General features: G+C 36.8%; 1 protein-coding gene across 1 annotated transcript in view; it reads right to left on the minus strand.

Moving 5' to 3' along the window:
- Positions 1-299: 299 nt before the first annotated feature.
- Positions 300-14,478, minus strand: part of LOC145682046 (uncharacterized) — a 45,674-nt gene continuing 31,495 nt past the window's right edge. Inside the window, exons 3-4 of the mRNA XM_081753645.1 lie at positions 7,085-7,201; positions 300-499 (exon numbers count right to left, since the gene is read on the minus strand). Coding sequence (XP_081609771.1) covers positions 312-499; positions 7,085-7,201 — 305 coding nt within the window. The 3' untranslated portion in view covers positions 300-311. The remainder of the gene's footprint in view (positions 500-7,084; positions 7,202-14,478) is intronic.

Consider the following 14,478-nt stretch of genomic DNA (forward strand, 5'->3'; position numbering starts at 1 on the left):
ATATGTTTCGTTAGTCAGTCACTTTTTACTATTACTAAAGTGCTCTCTGGTATCGGTCATTTTCGTAGATTTTTATATTTAGGAATAAACGGGTTGGTAAAGGAGGAACTGGTATTGAACTTGTATTTAGTTATCATCCCGGCATTTGCTTGGTTTGAATTAAGAAACCACAGAAACAACCTCGCAAAGGATGGTTGGCCTAGAAAAGAGGTTACACCTTTTCCACTGACTATCCCCACTGAGAATAATAATAATACTTTTAATAATAATAGATTTCGAATAGAAGTGCTGCAAAATTTTATTGACCAATTTTACAGGAAATAACCATTTATGTTATTTAATTGGTTGAACATATGAATGTGCATGAAGCCAGTTCTATCGTGTTTTATTATCACTTCTGCCTTTTCACTTTCTTCACGGCACATAGATCTATATATGTCTACTTTGTCTCCTTTCAATTCCATTATGGATTTCAGGGTTTCCAATATGCGATTGAGACCTAAAAGTATAAAAGGAAATGTTTATTTATCTTCCAATGCTTAAATAGATATGAATGTTTAGATAAGGAAATGTTTATTTATCTTCCAATGCTTAAATACATTAGAATGTTTAGATAAGGAAATGATTATTTATCTTCCAATGCTTAAATACACATGAATGTTTAGATAAGGAAATGTTTATTTATTTTCCAGTGCTTAAATAGATATGAATGTTTAGATAAGGAAATGTTTATTTATCTTCCAATGCTTAAATACATTAGAATGTTTAGATAAGGAAATGTTTATTTATCTTCCAATGCTTAAATACATTAGAATGTTTAGATAAGGAAATGATTATTTATCTTCCAATGCTTAAATACACATGAATGTTTAGATAAGGAAATGTTTATTTATCTTCCAATGCTTAAATACATTAGAATGTTTAGATAAGGAAATGATTATTTATCTTCCAATGCTTAAATACATTAGAATGTTTAGATAAGGAAATGATTATTTATCTTCCAATGCTTAAATACACATGAATGTTTAGATAAGGAAATGTTTATTTATCTTCCAATGCTTAAATACATATGAATGTTTAGTTAACATTTAGCGGAATAATAAAGTAGAAGTAAATAAAAAGAATCCTTCATATCTATTGTTACAAATAATATATGCTTTGATCAAATCTAACTCATCCAAAAGAACTCGTCATAACCCCATAGTGAAGAAAGTATAAAGTTGTTCCGAAATTGAAAGACACCAATCATATAGCATGCTAACGTTATATTTCTATATTCGCATTTCTCTCTAATTTGAATGGGAGGACAATTTATTAAGATGAATCACGCAGCAGAAATAGGAATATGAAGTAGAAACTTTATCCAGTTGAGTAGGGGTGGAATCCAGTGGAGAATGTTTGTGAATGCAATATAGAAGTTTATGTTTCCATAGGCCATAGTTATTTAGTTAGTTTAATTTCGTATTTAGTCATTATGGAACTGAAAGATTAAAATCCTTGGATGTTTAATGCTTTCACGGTGTGCTACTACACTACACTAACACTACATTAAACTACACGTAAGTTCACTACAAACTTATACAATTATTATAAAAACCTGGCAAATTACATTTAGAGACACAACTAGGAGAAATTGTTCAAAACATAACGCTCTTCTGCTAATTGTCTGTCTTTTTGCACTACCTAATATTCATATATTGTATTAACGAACTTCGTCAGTTTTAATGTTATATTAAACGAGGTTTATTGTATAAACTTGAGTATGAACCACTGTATGCATTTAATGCTTTAACTCTGTAAATTGAACCCGGCACCTGCTGCACCTAAATCTTCTGTGCTTGCCATTAGACCAGCAAGGAAAACTCACTAGGTATGAGTTACATCTAGGTATAAGTGTGTCTATAGGGGCAAACTGCGTATCTGAAAGATGGAGCGAAACTAACATCATTGATGCGTACTACCAGACTCATGTCCTGACTGAAATTACCAGCATAAAATCCCAGTTTTGTATGAATAAGAACCACGTTAAACTTCACCCAGACAAGGCATCTATAGTACTCGCGCCGAGTCGTGAAGCTTGGGTTCTAAAGCAATCATAGAAATAGTTTGCTCGAGCTCCAACACATCGGAAAACTTCGGTACAATTCGTGAAGCCGCTTCCCGAGCGCACACTTGGGAAAATCTCGAACAACTGAAATTCACCAACAATGTTGCCAAAACTTTGAAAATATAGTAAACGAGTATATAAAAAAGGCATTTAAAAATTACCAATAATAACACTGCACAACAATAACTACTGTAACAACTATTCTAAAATGGTAACAACAGCACAAATAGTAACAACGTAAACATAACGCAACAAAAAAGAATTAACAAAACGGAATTTGACGCCAATCCGATAACACTGTACTCTCGGGAGATGTTTTCCGTGTAGCGCGAGAGAGGACACTGACAAAATTTGATGGGTGGAAGTTGATGACTGGAACACACCCTTGCGTTCTATTGGGTAGTGAATTAGGTAGATCTAGGTCAAGCTTCACGATTCGGCGCGAGTACTATAGCTGTATGGAGAAAACATTGCTGGAATTCTATCGCTGTATGGAACATCCCTTCTCTGACATCCGTGTCAAGAGTTAAGATGCAAGCCCAATGAACTACTATGCATTCGGATTCCTTAAGTAGCGTTTGTCCTATCGCACCGCCTCCGGTCTGTAGGTGGAGGATGCAATATACTGATACTGCAGCTGCAACATAGTCTTCTGTAACGGAAACTTCGATGACGGGCAATAGTCAGTTGAAGTAGGTTGCAAATCGATGACAACCGATGGTGGAGACACGGTATTTCGTAGGTAACTGACATATTCAAATTCAGCTAAACATAAATGTATCAATTTCTGTATTGTAGTCATGAGCGCCCGTAGTGAGAAGAAAAGCAGGCAATTGCCTTCCAATGCATTGTAGACAGAGGTCTCGTTCTTTGAAACAGTTGCTATTTGCTTACTCGCACATTTACTGAATTTACTGTAGTTAATAAAACTATGCAATTTGCGTCAATAATACAATTGCTTTTACATGTAGTGTTGTCTGTATCTAGGTGTTTATATTTGCACTTCGATTGTTTGTCGGTCTGTTGCTCTCCTAGTAAAAAATAATCTGATCGTTTGTGGTTGTTTTTGTAAATACCTAGGTACTGTGATTTTTAACGCTTAACTTTCACAAGAAATACACAAAAGTTTTCACCTATCAGGGGTATCGTAAAGTTTTAATAGTAAAAAGTCAGGATACAGGGATTGTTGTAATTTGTAGTTGTTAATCCGTCTGTATGTAGTCACCACCCGGATATACACATTTCTTTCAGAGTTCCTTCACTTTACGAATACCGTCATTAAAGAAGTCTGCACATTGTGCTTTAAACCACTCTTCCCCCTCATGAATGACGTCATCTCTGTTGTCAAAATGGCCACCACGCAACAGATTCTTCGTTTGAGGTAAACAAGAAAAAGTCACTGCGTGCGAGGTTGGGAGAATAAGACGAATGCTGCAATACCTGGCAGCCACACGCCTTGCTTTGTCGACATCAATTTGAGACGGATTAACTAGTGTATTGTCAGCTAGGAGAAAAACTTCGTTTTCACAGCTCCGCGCAATTAGTCCAGTAGATTACTGTCCGGCGTTTCGTTTTCAGAGCACCGCGCAATTTGTTCAGGAGGTCGCTGTAGTACTTTTTAGTGATGGTTTATCCTTTTCCAAGGTAACCTGTGAAGATTGCCCCACGAGAATCTCAAAAAATGTGACATCATAACCTTCTCCCGACTTTTTCACCTTTGCCTTTCTGGGAGGGGTAATCGGTATGGTATTCAAGTTGTTGAGTCTTCTCGTAGGACATATGACCAGTTTGGAATTTCCTTTTCCACTTCATAATAGTGTCATAAGATGAACATTCAATGCTACACACAGCCTTTATCTCGTCTTGAATTTGTCTAGCATTATTACCCTTCAAATGCAGTAGCTTTACAGCACAGAGAACCTCAATCTTATCCATCTTTCACTTTGGTCCCTTTTGGCACACCTTGTAAAAGATAACAACCATTAGGAGGTAGTTTTCTTAATATCATGCACATAAGAACCAAATATAACATTAACAAAATATAATCAACATAGCTTAATAACTTCCACGTGATGATTAAAACTTTACTATACTCCTTCGTAAATCCTGGGGAGGATAATTCTCAACAGGATCGACTTGCTATACTTAAGGTTGTGTAACTCGAGTGTCTCAACGGAAGCGGTGCAGAGTTAAGAACAATGAAGATTACAGTGGTCCTTTGTTAGAGGGCAAGGAGTAACAACATTCAAAACGGGATTGTAAAGAAGTGGTTATTCTGTACTCTTATCCCACTCGTTGACTCTTGTACTGATTGAATGAAATTTAAAAAGGAAGAGGAATGTATATCAAAACTGCTTTGGAATAACAATGGTGGCTTACCATACAACACACAACTTACAGCACAGAGATCCATAGCTTTGTAACTAAGTCACCATCGGAAGGAAAATATTTTTTGTCGCCATTTTGAAAGTAAAATTCACTACATTTAGAGACATTTTCCCCAACTTGACATTACTGAGTTAAAAGCCCCAGTCGTCTACGCTTTTCTAGTGGTTTCGCAACTAAATTATTGCCATATATTTTATCTTATGTCTTTTTATATTCCGTTTATTAATACAGTACATTAACTTATTTAAAATGAGATACATTTATGTGCATTGATTCTCCATTTTACCTAAATTAAGTATATGAATAAATCCAAACAAAATAAATGCTTTAAATAAATTTTGATTATCACTTTCCGAATAAAATGCGTTGAATAAAGTATAATGTAACCTACAGATATAAAAGGCAAGAACGTACGTAGGAATTTATTACGGGAGGGATCTGAAACTTTTGGTTTGGGTGTAAGTTCAATATGAGGAAAACATATTAAAATTTGTAAAAGCACTCAAGATATAGAAAAGTTGGGGTCTCGGTGTTGCGTTCGGACATCCTGTGCACAATGTAAAGAAAAAAGTAAGTACGAAAATTAATTCACAACATAAATGCTAATCCTTTTATGGTCGTTGTGATAATATTATTCTTGTTGTTAACCTTTTCATCTTCATTATTCGTCAATACCAATTATGGGAACCATGGATTATATCAATTATGTGAACCATGGATTATATCAATTAGGGCAACAAAGAATTAATCAATTGAGAGAACCATGGATTATATCAATTATCGGAACCATGGATTATATCAATTATGGGAAGCATGGATTATATGAATTATGGAAACTATGGATTATATCAATTATGGAAAAGATTGATTATATAAATTATGAGAACCATGGATTATATCAATTATGTCAACCATGGAGTATATCAATTATGGAAACCATGGATTATATCAATTAAGAAAATCGTGGATATATCACTTGAAGGGACGATGGATTATATCAATTATAGGAACCATGGATTATATCAATTATGGGAACCATGGATTATCTCAATTACGGAAAAGATTGAATATATAAATTATGGGAACCATGCATTACAACAATTATGTGAACCATGGATTATATCAATTATAGGAAGCATGGATTATATCAATTATGGAAACCATGGATTATATAAATTATTAGAACCATGGATTATATGAATTGAGGAAACATGGATGATATCAATTATCGCAACCATGGATTATATCAATTATGAGAACCATGGATTATATCAATTGAGGGGACCATGGATTATATTAATTATGAGAACAATGGACTATACCAAGCTTCTTTAACAAGATTAACAAATCCAAAAAGTGGATTACTACAGATTTAACTTAAAGAATTGTCAAATATAAAATGTGGGGACTTTTAACTACAACTTTCCTTTCTATAATTTCACTCTGTTTTCATTTTCTTTCTTTCCTTTCTCAACAGGTACCCACAGACAGGTAAGAGGCAATTGCACTTCCCTTGATTTTCGAAGAGTGTTCAGTTCTTCGTAATACAAATTGAAATAGATTTCGTTATTGATACACGATAGAATTTAGTAGTTTCTATTTAAAAAATATAGCTTCACTTTCCACAAATATTTCCTGTAGGCCAAAGGAGACGGATGGTTAATGAAACTGAATGTTAATTGAAAAATTGGTAGAATGATACTTGATTTAGATCGGCCAAGTGATTTAAGAGTTATTGAGTCAGGAACAAAGTCACTTTCATTTATATATATTGATTTTTGTATATCCCCCCTCTCACTCCCTGAAGTTATACCGTCAAAGTAAAACGATAAAAAAAAACACCTCCTGACCCGAACTTAATTTATATTGAAAATTTGATTCTGAGCGGTAAGGTTGTTCGAGAGTTATAAAGTCTCATATTGATTCCTTATATCTCCTTCCCCTCCACAAGTTCTACCGTCAAAATGAATAGATAAAAGCATTCCCAGGTCCGAACCTCATCTGTGTTGGAAGTTTGATCGAGATCGGTTGGGTGGTTCAAGGGTTATTAAGTTAATTAACTTTCGCGTATATGTCTCTCCCTTCCCTAAGATCTACCGTCAAAGTGAAATGATGAAAAAAAAAAAAGGGCGGAACCTCATCTGTGTGAAAACTTAACCGTGTTCGACTGGGTGGTTTAATAGTTATTAAGCTTCAATAATTATTAATTAGTTATTATTTATTTTATATCTCGCCCTTCAGAAGTTCTAAAGTCAGCGTGAATAGTCGGGTAGTTCGAGAGATCAAGAGTCACAAACATAGTGACATTCAATTTTTTAATATAGAAGATAATGTTCATCAGAAATAGGTATATATTTAACATTAAAGCAATTCGAATATTAGTTCGTAAACTCTGTTACCTTTCTAAACTTCTTTGGCGTGGGGGACCCGGGTTCGATTCCCGGCGGGAGCTCATGCGGTTCGGATTCCACGTTAATCAGTAGGTCCACGTATCATATAGCCTCGCTGCTGAACGGGACGATAAACTCAAAAAAAACAATCAATCAATCAATCAATCAACCTTTCTAAACTCCATATTTATGTGCTTACCTTCTTTTAATGCATCGAATTCAGCGCTAATGTCAAGTCGAAAGCAGCAATAATCTCCCCGAAATTCGGATCCTGCTTTCAAAACCACTCCATTTTCCAAAAGCATTTTAAACAAACCTATAACGTAAATGAAATATAAGTAATTACCATAACTTTCAATAAAGAAATAAACAGTGTTATTTACCTAAAGTATTAACCAAGTAATTAATTTTCGTATAAACTAATTATCAACACAGAACAAGTATGAAGTAATTATCAACGCTGAAGAATTTTAACTGCAATTAGCTAACTTTAGTATTACAGGGAAGTACAATAAATATAGAAGGGTGTATAGAAAACTGCATCAAAAAGTAATGTATTATACTTACAAATATAAACACGAGAGCAGTTCAAATCATACCCCGACCTTTGATTTTTAGAGTCACAGAATACATCGTGATTCAAAATGATGTGAACGATAAGGAAACGTTCTGTAAGTGATAATACTCTTATCAACAATAAAATCTCTATGGAAATACTTTCAATATTATCCTCAAGTTTCGTTTGGAACGAGCGTAGTAGTTTAAAATTTATCCGGTAGGTGGCAGAGTGATTAGTTCCAAATGGCTGCCTGTGGTGCAAAGAGAGCATTTTGCGTTTTACAGTTTCACGTTTGTCGGTTTGTTGTTAGTGTTCAACGCGACTTCCACACAAAATTTCATAAAGATCCACTATCAAGTAAGCGGTATGACAAATTCAACAGAACGGGATGCATTTGTGAAGAAGAATCGCCCGGTAGGCCGTCCACTACTGAGGCAGATGTCGAAAGGGTTTGAAGCAGTTTTCAACGCAGCCCACAAAAGTCAACAAGGAGAGTTAGCAAAGAGCTTGAAATGCCTCAAATAACTGTTTGGCGTGTAGTGCGTAAACATTTAAAGATGTATCCGTATCGAGTGCAGTTGTTACAACACTTAACACCTAATCATCGCACGTGTCGCAAAACTTTTTGTGAATCATTTCAAGAGTTGTGCAGTTTGATAATGATTTTTTGGGCAAACTTTGTTTCACTGATGAGGCTACGTTGCATGTGACAGGAAGAATGAATAAACAAAATGTTCGCCTGAGGGGAATTGAGAAGCCTCACCAAATCTATGAAATTGTGCGTGAATCACCGAAGACGGGTGTGTTTTGTGCAATTTCATCTTCAAAAGTTTATGGTCCGTACTTCTTTGACGAAGGAACTGTGGCTGGACAAACATTCCTACAAATGCTTACTACGTGGCCTATGCCACAGCTCGAACATGACAGTGCAAACTTCATCTATCAATTGGATGGCGCTCCATGTCACTTTCATCACAATGTCAGAAATTTCCCCAACAAACTGCCACGCCGCTGGATTGGGCGGGCAAGTAAAAATGATCATGAGCTTCTACGTTGGCCACCAAGATCACCGGACTTAACCCTCTGCGATTTTTCTCTGTGGGGACATCTAAAAGACATTGTCTACAAACCTCCTCTACTCCAAGATGTGAATGAACTGAAAGAGTGCATCACCACTGCAGTGCAAACTGTTGATGCAAACATATTGAAACAGGTCTGGGTAGAATTGGAATACCGAATAGATGTATGCAGGGTAAAAAAGGTGGCCCACATAGAACATTTGTGATGTACTATTTTCATTTTCACAAAAACTTACATTTAACTGTAAGATTTGAAGCTGTTTGGATGATTAATAAAAAAAGTTATAAGCAGTTGTAATCATTCACATCATTTTGAATCACTGTATAATCATATATATATGTAAAAGACTTGCTTTTGAATGTAGCCCTTTCGCAGCGTTTCACTACTACTTGGATGCCAGCAGCGTAGGATTTCCGTCGCAATACTCTGTAGCAATAGTCGTTCCTCCTGCCTAACCCCTTTGTCACTGCTGCAATTATATCCTCCAAAAATCCATCTAAGCTGCTCCAAGAAACGAGGCATACGTCCTCTCGCTCTAGTAGTCGAAATGAAGTACTCTTAGTGCGTATGCGTACGGGGCACTCTCATCAGACTCATAGTTATCTGTTGTGTGGTTTGAACCGTCCGTATTGTGAGGAGTGTAATGTTCCCCTAAATATTCAGCACATTCTTCTTGAATGTCCTGAATACTCAAAAATGAAATGAAATCTTTGAGTTTTACGTCCCACGGTTATGCCGGTTAGGCTAATGGAGACGGTGATGATGAGTAATGAATGAAATGGTGGAATGAAGAGAGTGGGAGGAAACGGGAGAACCCCGAGAAAACCCACGCACACGGTGTTTGTCCACCACAAAGTTCACTTGGCGGGAGCTGGGATCGAACCCAGGACCCCAAGCACCAGAGGTGAACGCTCTACCACTTAGCCACCGCGGCCCCCTCCTGAATACTCAGATCTCAGAAACCTTATGGACTACCTTCTCTCCTTACTCGCGCCTTGGGGGATGCTAGTGATGTTTTGTTAGCCGGGTACTTCAGATCATTCGTGCTTCTGGAGTTGCTCACGTTCTCTGAGCTCTTTTAATTTGTTGTTACTGTCTTATTGCTGCTAAATTTTTATACTTTTCTCACCTTTTATTGTTTTCCTATTTATTGTTATATATTTTATCTTATATATTCTTTTTATCTTCAACTTTAGGTTTTGCTGTTTTCTTTTTATTTAGCAGCGCTTTTGTTCATTACAACTATGTTCGTTTTAGGCTGTTCCTCTTTTAATCTTGCAGTCCTGAGCACCCGCGTTAATCGTGACGGGGACATATCGCCTCGACGTTGACGTCCCCATTGATTCCCTTACTCATTTATTCATTAATTCCAGAAATTGTGGTAGCATTTATGGTATTGGTAAGTAAATAACCTTGTTTTCAAGAAATCTGTGGCCGAGTTACGTAATGAATTTTCTAAAAACCTACACAGCGAAAAATGAGGTGTTGAAACAACACAAAATGACTATCACTTTAGCGTGTTACTTGCGTGTCAATTCAACACTAAGCTGTTTTTTTTTTAGAGAGAGAGAGAGAGAAAGAGACAGATTTGTTTGAAATCTTTATTGTCATTCAACATGTGAGTCTAAGAAGAACTGCCACTAGAGGCTTTCGTCCTCTCTCTTGGCCTGGGATGTGGAAGCATCAATTATTTTTGATTGAATTTATTTGGGTAGTGGGCTATCAAAGGAACATTTTTATTAGTAACAATATACAAACAACAAAATGTTGCAAACATATATAATCGAATGTATTTGAAATAATAATAATAATAATAATATAACATTATGAACAGTAATAATATCTAAACTAATACATAAATAGTAGAAGAGAATATGTGCATAAAATAAATAAGAGGTACAGAGAAAGCAACAAAATAAACGAATAGTCAAAATATGAGTATACAAAAGTGCTAATGAATATAAGCGCATTGTAAGGGAAGAGTTTCATGTTCATGATAAATGAATGCAGTGCACATCTCATCACAATACAATGAAATAGATTAGTGAGATAAATGCTGATTAGTCTTCTGTCTTGGGGCGACTCAAGATTGATGTGAAACAGGGGAAAGCCCTTATTAGTATTGTGGGAAGCAGTGTTATAATGGTAAGAGGCGAGAAATGTCGTCTTGGATGAGCAGTCATCGGAAAAATCTTGCATAATGATGATCATCTGGAAGTTGTCAAGCATAAATGGAAAGGAGGATGCTGAGAGGTGTATAGCAGTATCGGTACTGAGAGTCTTGTTCCAAGTCTATGAATATGGTGTCGAGAAATATATCTTTATATGAATGAAGACATTTAGCTATATATTTTTGGCGTAAGAGAGCTATGTGTTGGACAAGCGGAGGAAAATCAATCATATTATAAAGGTCATCATTGGGGTACGGTAGTTTTATGCAAAATGCGAGTCTGATAGCATAACGTTCAAGAATTTCTAATCTATTGTAAAACTTCTGCGGGGCAGAGCACCAGGCTATATGACCGAAAGTAAGGACACTACGCATAAAGTCTTTATAAGTATTCAGTAATAATTTAGAGTTTAAACCCCAGTTTTGACCCACAAGACGACGTAGAAGCTGCAATCGGTATTTTGCTTTCACAACAAGTTTCTGGAGTTGGGCGTCCACCTCATTTATCATCGAAAACAATACCTAAATATGTAACAGTTTTAGTAGATTGTAAATGATGATCGCCATCACGTATCCGTAGCAAATTTGGATTTCGATGAACGCTGCTACGGCGGTTGGGTGGTAAAATTACTATAGCCTGTGTTTTGTCTTCGTTAACAGTGAGTCTCCATTTATCACACCAGTGAAGAAATGCTGTAATTGTAACCTGTAAGTGGACGTTAATCTGCTGGATTGTTTTACCAAGAGTGAGAAAAGCGGTATCATCCGCATATTGAAACAAATATGTATTAGGTGCTGGAGATGGCAAATCCGAGGCATAGAGGATGTAAAGAAGAGGTGATAAGCTTGAACTCTGTGGTACACCGGTGAATGGAAATATAGGATGTGATAGAGAGCAGTTGATGTTCACATAGGCAATACGGTTGAGTATAAAGGAATATATAACTCGGAGATAAGTGAGAGGAATTCTTAGTTTCAAAAGTTTATAAAATAAGCCGTAATGCCAAATGCGGTCAAACGCTTTCTCCAGATCCATAAGTATGAGACAAGACGGTAGTGCTTTGTTATAACGATCTGTAATAATAGTGGTAAGGCGAAGTAATTGGTCATTAATACTATATAGCGGCCGGAATCCGGATTGGTGAGAAGGTAGAAGATATGGATGGAGACGGTAGAAGGTAGAAGATAAGATATGCTCATTAAGATATGGATGGAGACGGTGTACTAGGATTTTGTCAAATAGTTTACCTAACGTAGATGTTAATTGTATGGGTCAATATGATGTCACAGAGTGAGGTCGTTTGTTAGGTTTTCAGAAGGTACAAAATTTAGACATCTTCCAGTCCTGCGGATAATAGCCAGTTCGTAGAATAAACGTATAGATTGTTGCTAAGAAGACAAAAAATTGTACTAAGCATTCTTTAAGAACGCTGTGATATATAGAATCAAATTCAGGAGCAGTATCACGTTTACGTTTAAGAGCTCCACGTATTTCATCTGAAGTAATCTCCTGAGTCAAAGGGTTGGAGTTGTCTAACTCATGCGGTGTCGAAGGTTGGAGCAATCGGTTAAGTGCCGGCTCAGATAGCCGGGGACTTAAATGGTGTGTGAATAGAGGCGGTGTAAAGACTACTTGCAAATGAGATACAAAAGCATCAGCTTTTGCTTGATCTGTCTGCAAAAGATGATCGTCCTGTACCAGAGGGTAAGTAGTACCAAATTTCTGTCCAGTCAATAGGTTAAATTGCTTCCAGTATTTTGTAGGGTACGTTTCAGCTTGATGCACTCCAACTAATCCTTTTGTGGACAACAATATAGTTATGAACTGTGCGTTGCTAACGACGCGCTTGAGCTAAATATTCAAGGTTTCGTGTCCTCTCGTATTCACGAAAATTCTGCCTTGATTTTCTTTTAAGTGTGAGGTACTGAGGTGGTAATATTGGTTGATACGTTTTACCATGGTAGGTAGGGATATTCTTGTTAGCACTGTCAACAAGTGCAATGGCTATGTTATGAACGGCGTTGTTGAGATCAATGTCAGATGTTGGTGCTTCTATCTGATCCAACGCGATATTAATATCAGTTCTATACTGCTCCCAATTAGCTTTATCGTACAAGAGAATATTTCTTGTGAATGATGGAAACGATGGTTGGTGTGCATGATTGATTTGAACCTTTATTGGTAGGTGGTCACTATAGATACAATCAAGAACAGTAACAGTGACTTTAGCAACTAATGAAGCTGTGCTAATAAGAATATCGGGAATAGTTTGACTACTGGGCCCGGTGTATCTGGGTAGATTGTATATATGTCCATGCAAACCTATCAATATATAATCAGAAAACTGAATTTTATCTCTATTGCAGCGGCTGTGAATATTCAGTTCTGCTAAGATTAAAAGATGACGATACTGAGGAAACAAGTATCGAAAGAATTCTAGTGGAAGTATATGTCCTGGACGGACGTAGATCGTAGCCACAGTTAGAGCCAAGTTTGATAGATATATTGTCGTCACTAAGTGCTCGGGTAATGGAATATACGTTGGTACGGAGTGATGTTGATAAGGAAGTTTATTGCGTATTCCAATTGCTACGCCGCCTTGTGCTCTGGCGTTAGTGTGTGAGTAATCATGCCGTACAAACTGATACCTGGGAAAGCGTATGAATTGTGGAGGTTTAAGGGCTGTGTCGTTCAATGCAAATATATCGACCTGTTCTTCTAGAAGCAGTTGTCCAAATAGTATTCGATGTTGAGTCAAAGATCGAATATTAACAAAAAGAATAGTAAGACCCATACTGAAACAGATGGAGTGGGTTTTGAACTGCAGTATCGCGTGGTGCGATATGAAAGTGAACAAAGGGACCAGAATACGTGGCTTGGAAAATAATAGAGGCTGCTGCAATAACATGGTCGAGAATAAGCTGACGTTGGAATGGAAAAATGTTTTGCAAAATAAGAGTGATATATCGCAAGAAATTTTCCACAGTGATAGGTAAAGTAATAGATTGGGAGAATGAGACGGAAGCATCCGTTGTACGGAGCGGAACTGTCATTTCTGGTTGATTTGGATCAGGTGCCGGCTTAGACTTGCATTTGTAACTGTAAGTAGGATGCGTTGTGCTGGAACATGTAGAACAATGTGGTAGCTTTCCCGTATTCGGGCACTGCTTGGTTTCATGTTGTCCTGCACAATACCCACATTTGGGAACATTTGGACATTTTGACGTGATGTGCGCACTTCTCACATCTAAGTGGGAGAGCTGGGGTAGTATGTGATGGCTCTACAGGATATCGTTTTTTGAAGATGTAAGCGCCCTCTTGCATCAAGGTGTCAATAGAAGTCTGGGACGTGATTAAGACACGTACCATGTATGTAGCACCATTGTTATTTTTAATGCGAATACATTTCTCTATATCAATGCCTTCTGCTTTAAGTTCCTCGAAAACTTCATCATCCGTTATTTCTTCCAAAACGCCTCGAATAACCACATACATCATCGGTGTACGAGGTGGTGGTGGATTTGGCTTTACTTTGTCAGTCAGATTCGAAAGCTTGGCATTTTAGCATATATTTCATACGCTGGCTTTGTTACGGAGTGTTATGCCGAATTTTACGTCGTCTGACTTTATGATAACACCATTCTTAATGAAAATATTTGCTTCACGCTAGCCCGCGAAAGGTACTTCATGATTTGATTGAAAATGTGCCGACTATTGCTGTATTTGGCGTCATAATTGGTTAATAGAAATGAATAAATCTTCGGGCGAGTCGGTAACGCAAGA

Source organism: Thermobia domestica, chromosome 3 (genome assembly GCF_964235325.1).
Source record: "Thermobia domestica chromosome 3, izTheDome1.hap1.1, whole genome shotgun sequence".
Taxonomy (NCBI): domain Eukaryota; kingdom Metazoa; phylum Arthropoda; class Insecta; order Zygentoma; family Lepismatidae; genus Thermobia; species Thermobia domestica.